The sequence below is a fragment of the Rhinolophus hipposideros genome (assembly GCF_964194185.1).
Source record: "Rhinolophus hipposideros genome assembly, chromosome: 25".
Taxonomy (NCBI): Eukaryota; Metazoa; Chordata; class Mammalia; order Chiroptera; family Rhinolophidae; genus Rhinolophus; species Rhinolophus hipposideros.
In genome coordinates this window covers 26,992,857-27,007,175 of record NC_138071.1, presented here as the reverse complement: position 1 = coordinate 27,007,175, position 14,319 = coordinate 26,992,857, and the positions used below count along the sequence as shown (strand labels likewise).

Below are 14,319 nucleotides of genomic sequence, written 5' to 3'. Positions count from 1 at the left end.
AGGTCTCAGTAAGTAGAGAAAAGGGAAAATGCAGGAGCCTGGAGGTCCCGCCGCATTTGGCAGTGACGCCCTGTGTGGTCTGCATACGCCTTTCCTGTGTCTGTGCCCCCCTGCCCTCATCAGTAAAGTCAGGAGAGGTTGGACCAGCCAGTCTCCAAGGTCCCTTCTACACTAGGGTTGGATTATTCCTGCAAAGGTGTCTGGGAGTCAGGGAGGTGGTGGGGTGGGGAGGAGAAAGGGTGTGAGGAGATGGTGGCATTTGTGGCTGGAGCAAGGGTTGTTCGTAGACTCATTGCCTTCTCTGAGTGGTCTTCCCCTCTTTCCTCTGGAGATGGCCTCCCCTCCACCTGACCAAGCTCTGCCCTCCATCCTTGAACCCGAGCCTGGCCCCAGGGGGCTGAGTGGGACGCAGCTCCTGTCCCCGGATGGATGTCCATCTGTGGGTCCCCCTTGTGGGGAGAGAAGAGCTGGGTGGGAGGCTGGAGTCAGGAAACTGGGAGCAGGGGCAACCATGACGCCACCGAGGGCTGGGAGCCCTGGGGTTTTCCCAGAAGACGCAAAGCGTATATGAATAAAGGTAAGGTGTGTTCCGCAGGTCATAAAAGCGGTGAGAACCAGGTGTGGGGAGACCACGGGGGCGGAGCAAGCCCAGAGCTGCTGGTGGGCAGCCGGGGCTTAGCTGAGCCCAGTGGTGGGTTTGAGGTTTTTTCTGCTCTTTTTCATGTTATCTCCCCAAATGAAAGTAGTCTTATTATCCAGATGTGCCTCAATGGGTAGAGTCTCTTCCTCCTTCCCACTCTCCAGCCGAGAAACCCCCTAACCATGGCAGGTACAGGGGACGCCCAGGGAGATGGGGGGTCAGCCCCCAGGATGGGGGGGTGAGGATCCTATTGCTGCCTGGGGGAGTCGTATTCCCCTGGGTAGAGTCTGTCTTTCTAAGAACCCCTGGAGGGGATACCTCACGGAGGAAGCCTTCTCTGCCATTTGTCACTACCGTGAACCCCTCCTTAGGTTTGGGAGGTTAAAGGTGTGGGGCTAATCTGGGATGATAGGCACAATTCTAGGCCCTTCCTCTGGGATCAGAGCACAGACTGTTAGAGGCCTCTTAGTGGAGTAACGGGAGACGAAAAAGACTGAGGAGTGGCAGCTGGAGAGCCCCAGCCCATCCACTTCTAGTCCCTGCTCTGCAACAAGTGGTCACACCTGCGCCAATCACATCCCACCCCTGGGCTCATTTTCCTTTTGCCTGTGAAGTTGTGATTGGTGCCACCATCTGGGTGGTCCCTTCAACCCTGCTGCGGACCACTGGGGTAAAGCCCTGGGTCGAGGGTTCCATCTTCCCTCAGTCTGCAGGCTCCTCCCTAGTTCCCACTGCCAGCCTGAGGGCTCATTCCCTGGGAATGACAGCGAGGGCAGTCAGAGCTATTTGCGGCTTGGCTCTCCCGCCCCTCCCACCCTGGGCCTTGCTAGGGCCCAGCACCCACCTGTTGGCATTGCCCTGAGTCCTGCTTCTTTAGCTTTCTCTCGCTGAAACTGGCCATGCCAGGGAGAAGGAGCTCCCTTCCCCACTTGGGACACCATCTGGGGTGCTTCCCCTTGGCCCCTGCGTGCCGAGTCCGGGGGCCTCAGCACTGCCCAGCCTGGGAGCCCCCCCGGGCGTCGCCGCTGCTGTGCCGTGACATGGCCCTGCAGAATGCCCTATACACTGGGGACCTGGCGAGGCTGCTGGAGCTGTTCCCCCCGCACAGCTCAGCCGATCTGCTGCTGGAGAGCCGGGCTGCCGAGGCTCGCTGGAGCAGCCAGCAGAGGGGTAAGGGGCAGTGGGCAGGGGTGGGGTGGGGGGGTGTGGGGGGTAGCTGAGGACGAGCTGGCCGCATCAGGCACAAAAGTACCAAGTGCTTGAGGAAATGAAGACGCCCCTGGCAGCTTCTCCCTCACCCCAAAGCTTGCTTAAACCTTGGCCCAGGAGCAAAGTCATGTGGAGCTCAGAATAGCTTCTGGGAACCTCGTGGCCGGATCCGGCTCAGCTCAGGCTCCACTCAGAGACGCAGACACCCTCTCCCTCCGTCTGTCTGTGTCCCTCCTTCTTTCCTCTCTCTGCTTTTGGCCCCCACCTCTCCTCTCTCCCACCCCTCTTCCCACGTGCTCACACTCTGCCGGCATGAGCTGGTCTCCAAAAGAGTGCAGGGGGCAGGAAGAACCCCTGGATGATAGACATGCCCTCTGTGCCAGGCTGGTGGAGGGGCCCAGCAGAGGGCCTGCAGAGCACTCGGAGTCCGGCCCGGGACCCATCGTCGCCTGCACGGCCTCGGGACCTGCCCTGGCCTTGTGGCAGGCAGTGCTAGCTGGGGATGAGGGCTCTGTCTCCCATATCCTCGCCGACTCCAGCACCGGCCTGGCACCAGATTCCATCTTTGACACCAGCGACCCAGAGCGATGGAGGGACTTCCGCTTCAATATCCGAGCTCTGAGTACGGGCCAGGGGCCCTGGACTTCTGCGTGGGAGAGGGGAGGCTGGGATGGAGCTCTGGGCTCCCTCTTCCCGGCCTCTGCCCACCTCCCCAATTGCCTGGCAGCGCTCTGCCTCCCTCCAGGGTCTGAGGCTCATGTCCCTTCTCTCCCTAGGACTCTGGTCTCTGTCATACGAAGAGGAGCTGACTACCCCCCTGCATGTGGCAGCCAGCCGGGGCCACACAGAAGTCCTGCGGCTGCTGCTGCGGCGGCGGGCCAAGCCAGACAGTGCCCCCGAGGGCCGCACCGCCCTGCACGAGGCCTGCGCTGCCGGCCACGCTGCCTGTGTCCACGTGCTGCTGACGGCAGGCGCTGACCCCAACATCCCTGACCAGCATGGGAAACGCCCCTTGCACCTCTGCCGGGGGGCCGGCATCCTTGAGTGAGTGATCCTTGCATTCACCTCCATTCCACTCGTAGGGGACAAAGAGATGAGCTCAGGAAGGCAGGGGAAGCATTCAGGAGCTGGCAGGCTGCTGGGCCGCGTGGAGGAGTCAGGGCTCACATAGGGTGTCAGGATGCAATTGCTCCCCACACCGTCCAACCAACGGCCTCGGGAACTTTGGAATGACCCGGACTTGGGACCGCTTCTGCTTTCCCAGCGGTGGAGGAGGGGTGTGACGGGCCAGCTGCGTGGCCTGCATTGGGGACTTTGTCTGGGTCCATTATGGCGATGTCTGAATGTTGCCTCAGCTTATCCTATGTTCCAGGCAGTGTGCTGAGCATACCACCAGTGAAGGCACGGTCCTGCCCTCAGCAGCTGGCCGTGCAGTGATGCAGGTTGGCTTACAGAAGAGCGGCCCCCAGTGAGGGCCTGCAGGGGTCCCTGTCTCGTTCTTCACTTGGCAGGTCTGGCATCTCCTGATTAGTACGCACGCACCCTCAGACAAATGGGCTTCAGGGCTGAGTCCAACTAACCCAGCTCACAGGACACTGATGGAGATCCCCAAATGTGACAACATATTATTTACTATAGGGAACATTCCTTTACAGTGAGCGACCCAAGTAATTCTGCCCTACATATAGGGAACCTTGGAGGATAAGTCCTCACAATTTTTTGATGAGCATGGACTCCCATAATGGGAGCCTTGGAAAATCTATAACCTAACTGCACATACAATGGAGGCTTTCTCTCTACGGACTGCGCACCTGCCAGATTTCACACCTTGTCCCTGGATGGTACCAAATTTCCGGTCCTCGTGTCCTTCTTTCATAGACCTTCTGCCACCTGTTAACCTTGTCAGCCTGCAGAGAACTCCACTGACTTAACATATTATGGTTGAAGATATGTTTGTCTTATACCAGCGTGGTCCAATAGAAATATGATGAGCCACGTAGGTAATTTAAAATATTCCAGTAGCCTTATCACAAAATGAAAAAGAAATAGGCGAAATTAATTTTTTAAACAGTGATGAAATACACGTAGCATAAAATGTACCATCTTGACTGTTTCTAAGTATCTCATACAAATGGAATCAAACAGTGTTTGTCCTTTTGTGACTGGCTTATGTCACTTAACATACTGTCGTCCGGGTTCACTCACACTGTAGCAGCTGTCAGAATTTCCTTTGTGTTTATTTTTTTAATTTTTTCCCTTCATTTTTAAAGGCTGCATAATATTCCATTGTGTGTGCATTTATCCATGCATTTGTTGATGGACACTTAGCTCGCTTCCATGTCTTGGTTATTATGAAAAATGCTGCTGTGAACATGGGTGGATAAATATCTGTGAAACAGGTGAAATGAATTTTAATAATATACTTAATACAGTAGATCCGAAATGTTATCATTTCAACACGGAATCCATACAAAGAAACAATGAGAAAGTTTACGTTCTTGTTTTGTACCAAGCCTTCACACGGGTACGTGCTCTACACTTAGAGCGTGTCTCAGGATAAGCCGTATCACAGTGCTCGATAGCCAGATGTGGCCAGTGGCTACGGCACGGGACAATGCAGTCCTCTATCCAGGCCCACCTTTTAGTGCTGGCCAGGTTCCAGCCCAGCCTCTGTGACGTCACACCCAGTGACGATCCTTCCTTTCTGTCTTGAGTAAGCAAATGTATATTTACAATTATTATGGAGATTTCAGAAACATGGGAATGTGGGCAGGGTAACATAACGAGCCCCCACACAATCCGTCAGCATCTGTGCCGCCCACTTCCCCACCAGAAGCTGCCGTTGTGAGCCCTTATCACAGCTTCTCAGGCATTTTTGTGTCACATGTTGCCCATGCCAACCTCATCTAAGTCTAGGTCTCAGCCATTATCCGAACTGGAGCTCGTCTTAGCAATGAGACCAAGCCCTTAGTCTTGGATTTTGGTGCACGTGTTCTTACAGGTGTACACATTTTCCGTGGGGCCTGCATGGGGCAAATCTGGCTGGCCAAATTGGATTTTGTGGATCTTTGTCCCACTGCTCTCATTTCCATTTGTGCCCACAGCCAGGCCCCACTCTCCACTTCCTCCTCCAGTCCCTCCAACTGCCCTGCTGCCCCTGGACCCTAAGGCCAGCGCCGCCCCCAACCCCTACTAGCTGTGTGAATGTGGGTGAGATCCTCATACCCTCAGGGCCTTGATTTCCTCATCTGAACTGGCCATAGGAATGCTATTAGCCTAAAACAAGTGAGCATGTAAGGCCGTCAGAAGGCGCCTGTTCTAAGTGCTTAATGGCGGATCAGGACTTCTCCTGCCACCAAGGTTTTAGTGCACTATTCCTGCAGAGAGTATGTGGCCTTGAGAAGAGAGCATTGTTGACCCTGCAGAATGCAGACAGAACCAGGAACCGCCCAAGGCTCCTCCGTGTTTGCTTTGCTCAGACGGGAGGGGAAGGCCGGGGGAAGGTTTGCACCCCACCTTTCTCCCCACCACCGTCTCGCCCTCACTAGGTGTGCAAAGCTACTCCTGAGGTTTGGGGCAAAAGTGGATGGTCGGTCTGAGGAGGAAGAGGAGACCCCTTTGCATGTGGCCGCTCGGCTTGGCCACGTGGAGCTGGCAGACCTCCTTCTAAGACACGGGGCATGCCCCGATGCCCGTGATGCCGAAGGCTGGACCCCGCTGCTGGCTGCCTGTGACACCCGCTGCACATCCCCTGCTGACGCCGAAGCCACCACGGCCCGCTGCCTCCAGCTGTGCCGCTTGCTGCTCTCAGCTGGCGCCAACCCTGACACTGCTGACCAGGACAAGCGGCGGCCCCTGCACCTGGCCTGTCGCCGCGGCCACGCGGCGGTCGTGGAGCTACTCCTGTCCTACGGTGTCAGTGTCAACCTCATGGACTACGGGGGACACACGGCCCTGCACTGTGCTCTGCAGGGCCCACCCGCGGCCCTGGCCCAGAGCCCGGAGCGTGCAGTGCGGGCTCTGCTCAACCACGGCGCCGTCCGAGTCTGGCCTGGGGCCCTCCCCAAGGTACAGGGCTGGGGACAGAAGGAGGGCAGCAACGGGGAGGGGACGGGAGAGCCAGCGATGGAGCACCTGGCTATTTGATAGGTCCGTTCAGTCTTTCATTCCAAAGTCAGCAAAGCCCAACAGGGGGCAAAGGTGAGGACAGAGAGCAGCAGCAGGGGTTTGTGTGTGTGTCCCCATGTGAACACATGCTCACATTCATGCAAGTGGGTGCATGGTGCGTGCACATGTGTGTGTACATGTGTGCTGAAGGTGCATTGAGGGCAGGGGGGCCAGATTATAAAGGATCAGACGAGTCTTGAAGGAGGAGCCAGGACTGATGGGGGCAGAAGTAGTTTCTTCGTTAGGAAGTGAGCAGATGAAAGAAGCATTTAGGAAGCTTCCCTGGCAGCGGGATCCATCAGTGAGACACTCGGGGTACAGGAGAGGCTCCCCTAGAGCAGTGACGAGCCCGGGTCATGAGGTCCAAGGCTTTCTGACCATTGCAGATGGACGTGTCCTGGTTTCCGAGAGCTTAGCAGGACACGCACCACCCAGTCCAGCCACTGTTTTCTTGGCACCTGAGGAAAAGACTTTCGCTGTCCATTTCCCATCTGTGTCTTATTTTACGTTAATTGCCCCAAAGGGGGTTCAACTGCTAGACTTGTGTTACTGAAGACCAGCAGGGGGCCCTGCTCACGCTGTCGTGTCTGGAGGGGCTGTATGATGTCATGGAGGGCACTGGGCCTGGGGCAGGGAACCGGTTCTCTGAGGAGTTGGGTGAGGACCAATATGGCTGTGGACAGGTCCCCCTGCCCTACCTCCCAGCTTGCCCCACTTCCCTCACCCCATCCCGGATGCTCTCCGGCTGTTCCCGCTTCTCCCCTTCACTCGCAAACCTAGAAGCATCTGTCTAGATTCCTAAGCAAGACCAAATAATTAAACAGCCCGAGAGTTCGGCAGATTGGTCTCCCCTTTGGGAAAATACAAGAAAATCAACAATTAACACTAATTAATCTCCTATTAACACCAGATAATTAGGAGACGAGCAATTCCCTGTAATCTGATGGCGGCTCTGACAGCTAATGATGTCCCTGTAGTCAGGACAGGGTGGGAGGAGGAGGCAGAGCGGCAAATGGCTTTCTGGGGACCTCACTGCCCGCCTCTCTGGCCCCATTCCTCCGAGGGAGCCATGACAGCAAAGTGCCCCATTCACCCCTTCACCCAGGCGAGTGCTGGTCAAAACGTGCAGGGAGGAGTCCACCGCCCTTTCCCATGACGCGCAGCTGTCCCAGGCTTGGCTGGGGTGCCTGTCCTCCAGTGAGGGGCTCCTCCCTGCAAGGAGGCCTCCATGGCCCATCTGGGACCACGGCCAGCCCCAGTGCTCCATATGGACTGGGCCCTCAGGGGGCCTGGCTTTGATGCTTGCCCACGTGACTATAGGCAAATCACTGGAATTCTCTGAACTCAAGTCCCCTGCATGTGATACAGCCTGGACCTAATAGTGAAGCCAAGCTGTGGGACCATAGTGGGTAACCAGCGGGAGCAGCATAGCTGACCACCCCTGATGCTGTTTGAAGGTGTGTGGCCTACTCCATGGGTTCCCTCAGTCCTCCCAATGACCTCTGAGGTAGATGGTGACTAAGAGTGCACGCCCTGGAGCCAGGCACACTCCCTGTGTGACCCTCAGCAAGTTGCTTAATCTCTCTAGGCCTCAGTTTCCTCATCTGTAAAATAGGGACATAACAGCATGAGTGTGTCTCAAGGTTAGTGTGGGAACTAAATGACTTCACACATAGAAAGCCCTTTGGACGGGGACTAACCTGGAGTTAGTACTCAATACCTGTTAGGTGGTGGTGGTTGAAAGGTCAGTGATGGATGTGAAAGCACTTGGAAAGCTGTTAGGTGTCAGCCAGTGTAGGAGAGATGCAGGTTTGAAGAACTCCAGGAGGCTTCCTGGGAGGCTTCCAGGGAACCTTGTACCGCAGACAGCAGAGCAGAGTGGCCTGGAAGCTAAGGCTAAGAACCACCTCACCGGGCTTACATTGCTTGAACTACAACTTGGGCAAGTTACTTAACTTCTCTGTGCCTCAGTTTCTCTTGTCTGTAAAATGGGGATAGTCATAGTTTTTACCTTGTAGGGACAGGATTAAGAGAGTTAACACGGGAGAAGTGCTAAGGAAATTCTCTGGCATAGATTATGCACAATAGAAATGTTGGCTGTCGTATTGGTTTCCTGCCACGGCCATAACAAAGTACCACACACTGGGTGGCTTAAGACAATAGAAATGTCTTCCCTCACAGTTCTGGAGGCTGGAAATTTGACACCCAGGTGCTGGAAGGGTTGGTTCCTTCTGGAGGTTCTGAGGGAGAATGTGTTCCGTGCCGGTCTCCCAGCTTCTGCAGGTTGCCCATAACCCTTGGCGTTCCTTGGCGGGTAGGTGCTTCACTCCCATCTCTGCCTCTGCCGTCACAGGCTGTTCTCCCAGCTCATGTGTCCGCATCTGTTTTCTCTTCTTATAAAGATAACAGTCATATTGGATTAGAACCCACCCTAAATGACCTCACTTTAACTTGACATCTGCAAAGACCCTATTTCTGAATAGGTCACATTTATAGGTATGAGGGTTAGGACATCAACATACCTTTTTGTGCTGTCTGGTCCTCCTGTGTAGATGGACTGGGGCCTGCGAGGTATGGTAACCCTGGGGACGCTAACGCAGTTCTGTCTCGTCCAGGTGCTGGAGCGCTGGTGCACGTCCCCGCGAACCATTGAGGTCCTGATGAACACGTACAGTGTCGTGCAGCTTCCTGAGGAGGCCATGGGCCTGGTGCCTCCCGAGACTCTGCAGGTTAGATTCCAGGACACAACCACTCAGCCTGCCCCAAGAGTCCCGCCTCCTGAAAGGAAGCCCTGTCAATCACCCCACTTTGCCCCACAGAAATGACCCAGAGACCCTCTTATGTCCCAGAAGAAAACTCACAGAGCGAACACCCAAACACACTCCCTACACCTAAAAGGCTCCTGAAGACACCCACTGGCCACCAGCCTCCCCCTGTGGGAGGAGTGGGTGCCACTTGCCCAAGGCTGTCCTGAGCCGCTCATTCTGTCCCCAGAAACACCGCCGTTTCTACTCGTCCCTCTTTGCCTTGGTGAGGCAGCCCCGGTCGCTGCAGCACCTGACTCGCTGTGTGCTCCGTGCTCACCTGGAGGGCTGCCTACCCCACGCCCTGCCCCGCCTTCCCCTGCCACCCCGCCTGCTCCGTTACCTGCAGCTGGACTTCGAGGATGTGCTCTACTAGGTGAGTCCAGGGTTCTGTGGACAGTCCCGCAGGTTTTTTTTTCCAGAGGGAGGGGAGTAGGCCAGAGAAGAGTTGAGGGCAGGACCCTGGCCAGCACCAGTCAGCCCCCCAGGCCTCCCCTGAATGCACACCTCTCCTTCCAGATGTCCATTGTCTTTTGAGAGAGGCTGAAAGCAGATGCTCCAGGCCCCAGGGCACCAGCCCTCTTCTCACCGAGCCCCGAACCAAGGACTGAATTGAACCAACTGGGGCAGAGGTGGCCCTCTCAGGAGGCGGTCCATCTCCACTGGCAGAGTGGATGCTGCCATTCCCACCAGGGAGAGGCAGGAGGACCCATGTTTGATGGACAGAGAGCTGGGACTCATGGCAAGTGATATACTCCTCTTGGGGGCCTCCTGAGGTCCCCTCCGGCCCATCCAAACCCTGTGTGAGCATTAAAGTCTCCAGACCTGTGTTGTTTAGTACTGTTTCCGAAAGACCTGCCTCTGAGCTGGCCCACTCACAGGGTCGCCCCTGGATCTGCCCTATGGTGTCAGCTGTGTCACCTTCCCACTTGGTCATTCACCAGCGGTTGAGGGATCTCAGGCAGAACGGCTGCCAGGTGACAGTGTCAGAAAAGGCCTAAAGGACAGCCGGCCAGTGGCTTGGGTAGGGCAGAGCCTCAGTGGATGAATCAGAGCAGACAGTTAGGACAGGACAGAGCCAAGAGGAGAGGTGAGGGGCAGAAAGGCCAACGGGAAGGTGGGTGCAAGCATGGAGGGGAGAGAGTGGAACATCCAGCTTTAGAAAAACAAAACTCCAAACAACTCTCCTTACTGCTGTCCTGTAGGTCAGGGAGCACCAGATACACACCTGGTTCCTGCCTCTCTTTGTGGCGGCAGGAGCTGAGCTGAGTTATGCCCCTGGGTTCTAGTCCTGGCTTTTCCATTAATTGGTAGAACATAAGTCTCTTCCCCTCCCTGGGCTCGTTTCCGCATCTGTAAAACAAGACAGGAGGGAGTCCCTGAGGGGCTTTGCAGTACCAGGCTTCTGAAAACAGGCAGGGAGCCCCCGCAGCCGCGAGCCGGCTTAACACAGGAGGGAGGTGGAGGTGACGGAGCCGCAGAGCAGCCAATCAAATGTACTACAATGCGTGACGACAGGGTTGCTGGGCAGATTTCCTAGGGCCCCGCAGTGTGCACGCGTTGGAGTTCACGACTTTCCCGCCAAGTGGTGGGAGCGAGAGGTGGGGGGCCGGACCCTGCGAGGCGACGGGGGCGGGGCCGAGACTACAAGGAGCCCCGCAGGGCGTCAGAGTGAGCAGCTGAGCAGACGCGGGGCGGAGGCGCGTGGGCCCGGCTTCCCACCTGGCCCCACCTGCCTTGGGATGACCCACCTGGTTTGGGCTTCCAGGCGCAAGGACCGGACACGCGACTGGAGGGAGGGTCGGCGCCCAGAGCCCAGGCTCCGGCCCACACGCGGTCGGGCCGATAGGCCCTGGCCCGCAGCGGTGGAGCGTCCTCTCGGGCCCCACCTCCGGGGCACGTGGGCGCAGGTTGAGACGCTCAGGAGGCAGTTTCCGCGGGGCGTCGGTGAGTCCCGCTCAGGAGCGCGCGGGGCCTGGGACATCGCCCCGCGTCCGCTCGCTCGCTGAGCGGGGCTTCGCGAGCCTCCTGCGGCGCAGGCGCTGGGCGCGCAAGGGCCTGGCGCCCGGTCCCTCCACGGGGGCCCCGCAGCCGAGCGCGGGCAGGAGCGCAGTGAGACGCCCCCTGGAGGAACTCCCACGGCGCTGACACGGAGTGGCTGGGAGCTGTTCGGGGTTGGGGCACAGGGAAGCCTCCCCCTTGAGGAGGTGACATTTCCCCTGAGGCCTGAATGGCCAGGAGGACCCCGCCGTGTGGGTGCGTGGGGGAAGCGCTGGGCAGCGACGTGAGCTGATTTCGGGTTCAAAAGATCGCTCTGGCTGCTGATTGGCTGGCGGGCGGAGGGAGAAGCGGAGAATCCGGGAGCATAGGGCGGCTCCTGCAGGGGTCCAGGCAGAGGTGGCGAAGCAGTGGGGGACACCGAGGGGGCTGAAGGCCGCCCAGTCCAGGATGACTCCCAGGGTGTTGGCTGAACAACGAGCTGGCCGGTGGTGCTAGTGGCTAAGGTGGGGAAGATGAGAAAGGGGCAGGGGGCAGGGGAAATCAGAAGTTCAATTTGGGAGCTATGCAGTGGCAGTGACTACGGGACAGCTGGAAGAGGCTGTGTTGCAAGGTCTAGGAATCTGGCATTCAGGGACAAGGGCAGGTCTGGGCGTATCACCGTGGGATTGTGGGATTGTCAAAGACGTGTAAAGCTCTGTCCTGAGAGAATCCTGACTCTCAAGGCGATGACTTTTCTGAGAGTCCTGTGCGTGCATTTTGATGGAAACTCTGTTGAATCCCCTCCACACTGTTTTCTGCTTCCTGAGAGCCAGGTTTTAGGCACTAGGTGTACACACACCTGTTCCTGCCCTCGGTGAATTTTGCATCTAGTCTGAAAAATAAGTGTGTGAATAATTAGTTCAAATGCAAGGGGCAATGAAGGTTATGAAAAAGACATGTGGGAGCAGGAGCTGAGGGTGTGAAGAAGAAGGCAGGCAATAGGACAGGCACCTGGGAAGACTTCACTGAAGGTGGGTGCCTCTCCCAAAGTGATACCAAGGGGTCAGGACTTCTGACCATATCTGGAGCCCTTTCAAGGAGGGAGGGGCCCAGGGAAGGAAGGCGGTTTGGAGTGGTCAATGTAAGGGCCTGCTGCCCAACTTCACTTGTTCTCCCCTGCGCGGGCCAGTGTTAGGAAGGTCCTTGCTGGGATCAGATACCCAGACACACTTGCAAGCCAGGGAGCTTCCTCCGCGCCTCCCGGCTGCGGGTCCCGCGGGCCCAGAACCTCTCCCCGGTAATTGCTTTCCGTAATGTGTTTGCTCCAAACCAATTTCACGCCTCCGTGAGGACTCCGCCCTGCACTGGAGGCGCGGACCTCCCCTCCACCAACCTATCCGCGTGTAACGTGCGCACACACAAACGGCACACATTGAACGCAACAGATACACAGGGTCCACGTACCTGAACACAGCAAACCTACATGAACCTACACACGTGATGCTACATTTTAAGACTCTCCTGTACAACCCCGGCGCCCAGTCTGCGCTCACCGTTGAGTACCCAGCGGCGCCCCGCGGCCGGTCCTCGGACGGCTCACCTGGTCTGTTCCTTTGCCCTCCGCGCGTCTCCCTGACTAACGCGAGGGGGCGCTGACGTACTCCGCACCTCTCTCGCGGTGATGCAGTTGCGCTCTGCTGCCACCAGAGGGTGCCCGCGGACAGGGCCCGACGCTGCCCACTGTCAGTGGACTTTCTTCCGCCAAGGAGTGAGGCGGGGGTATAGCTCTACTAGCTCTGACTTTAGAATACTTCGTTCGTTCTTCGCATCCTAGGTGCTGGTTCCCAATCCATGAAGGGGAGGCCAGATGATGGGGTTCAACACAGGCACACACAGAGAGCCCAGAGTCAAAATAAAATTCCTCTGTAGGAGCACTTCCCCAATGGGTGGAGTAATGAGAGTGGGCCGGTCAGAGTACGTGGACAATTAAAGAAGCAATTTTAGAATTCCATTTTAGACAGTGAGGGGAGGCACTTGCTCACAATGGACCCGTTCGGGATTCAGTAGGAGAACCACAGTTTTCCCTCGGTTAAGAAAGTAGCCACCTCTGTTCAGATTTAACAGCGACAGCTTCTGTCCTTGGTACTGATGGGAGAGTAAGAAGTAGCTTTTGGCGAGCCCCTAGTTTGCGGGATTTCCATTGTTGACCACCCTGCTCTTCTTGGTCCATTTAACATAGGAAGAACTCATTTTGAAAGGTATTCACTTGACCCTTGCACCAGCTCTCTGACTAAGCAGAGTAGATATTATATTAATCGCTGTCTCTCATAGATGGAGAAGTTAAGGCAAAGAGGGGCCAAGGTCACACGGCCCAGTGAGGGGTCAGAACAGGAATTTAACTCCAGGTCTTTTTACTGTAGCCACCGCTTGTTCCATTTACCGTGTGGCCTCAGTTCCACGGTTCATGAAAGTGCAGGGAAAGGATATGGGCTGCTTCAGTTGCCACTATGTATATGAGGGCTTTTATCCTAGTTTAGCTACGGAATGTGAAGGCCTATGAGAAGTCACACTTCATAACTCCAGCGTGACAAGGGAACAGATAGAGGATATAAATGGATAATAAAATACAGTATCTAACAAACACACACCACACCAGGGCAAAACGAAGTCCTGGGGTCTCACTTTCCTCATTTCAGAATTGGTGGCCCACTGAGATTTGTTGGTTACAAGCTTTATGCCTGTGCTGTCTGGCACGGAGGATTCCGCTTTCTTGAGTGTAGTTCTGGGCAATAAGCTCTTGGCTTAAGCTAGGTGACATACATCTTCAAGATCAGAGGGTCTTTAACCTTGAGTCCTTGACAATGCGCAATCCATTCTGTCCCACCAGAGAGTGACAACCTTTTAAAGTGGCCTTTTAATGAAGGGACTGGTGAGAGGGACATGTTTCAATATGTATACCCTTTGAGCTTTTGGAATTTTGTGCTATCTGATTTTATTACCTATGCAAAAAAAGAGAAAAAAAGAATGCAATTCCTTTTAGAAACGGCTCTTCCTTCATGCTTTATTTGGTTGGTGCTGTTACTAATACAGCTTCATTTCAGTGATTGGAGCCCAAAGTTCCCTCAATAATTTATCAACTCAATAAGGCTCTATTGTGTATCCAACACTGTAAAGCCATCAAACCAAGTACTGACCTCTTTCTCGTTTTAAGTACAATACACTTTGAAGTCGGGTCTCCATATTGGTACTGCGAAGTGCTTGGTTAATTTAGCAAAGGGTTCTGAAAAATATCTTTAGCAGAATGTACAAGGATTACCCTCGTACTTTAGAAGTGAGTTTGGGTTCCCAGACCTAGGGTAAGCCACCTCTTTTTTCTTTCCTCCCTGTCGCTGTCTTCCCACCAGACTCTCTCTCCGAAGTTTCACTGAGTTTAACGTAGAGCCCAAGCTAGACCAGGACGGCGTGGAAACCACACTCTTCTCCCTTTACCTCTCTGAGGCATTGTCCGTCAAGCATAAC

At 55.7% G+C, this 14,319-nt stretch overlaps 1 protein-coding gene across 2 annotated transcripts; it reads left to right on the top strand.

Moving 5' to 3' along the window:
* Positions 1-1,459: 1,459 nt before the first annotated feature.
* ASB10 (ankyrin repeat and SOCS box containing 10) lies at positions 1,460-9,656 on the top strand. 2 transcript variants are annotated; one of them, XM_081038381.1, is made up of 6 exons: positions 1,460-1,810; positions 2,626-2,893; positions 5,398-5,917; positions 8,632-8,745; positions 9,011-9,196; positions 9,340-9,656. In XM_081038381.1, the coding sequence occupies exons 1-5, from the start codon at positions 1,540-1,542 to the stop codon at positions 9,194-9,196; spliced, it is 1,359 nt and encodes a 452-aa protein (XP_080894507.1). In that variant the 5' UTR covers positions 1,460-1,539; the 3' UTR covers positions 9,340-9,656. The 2 variants fall into 2 exon arrangements, with proteins under 2 accessions (XP_080894507.1, XP_080894506.1); XM_081038380.1 differs by lacking the exon at positions 1,460-1,810 and adding an exon at positions 2,027-2,471.
* Positions 9,657-14,319: the final 4,663 nt, after the last annotated feature.

Bases quoted from the DNA above. Each gene is read 5' to 3' on its own strand.
- ASB10 (XM_081038380.1), top strand. From the start codon at position 2,162: ATGAGCTGGTCTCCAAAAGAGTGCAGGGGGCAGGAAGAACCCCTGGAT. The intron at 2,472-2,625 runs GTACGGGCCAGG...TTCTCTCCCTAG, and splicing joins CTTCAATATCCGAGCTCTGA to GACTCTGGTCTCTGTCATAC. The intron at 5,918-8,631 runs GTACAGGGCTGG...TGTCTCGTCCAG, and splicing joins GGCCTGGGGCCCTCCCCAAG to GTGCTGGAGCGCTGGTGCAC.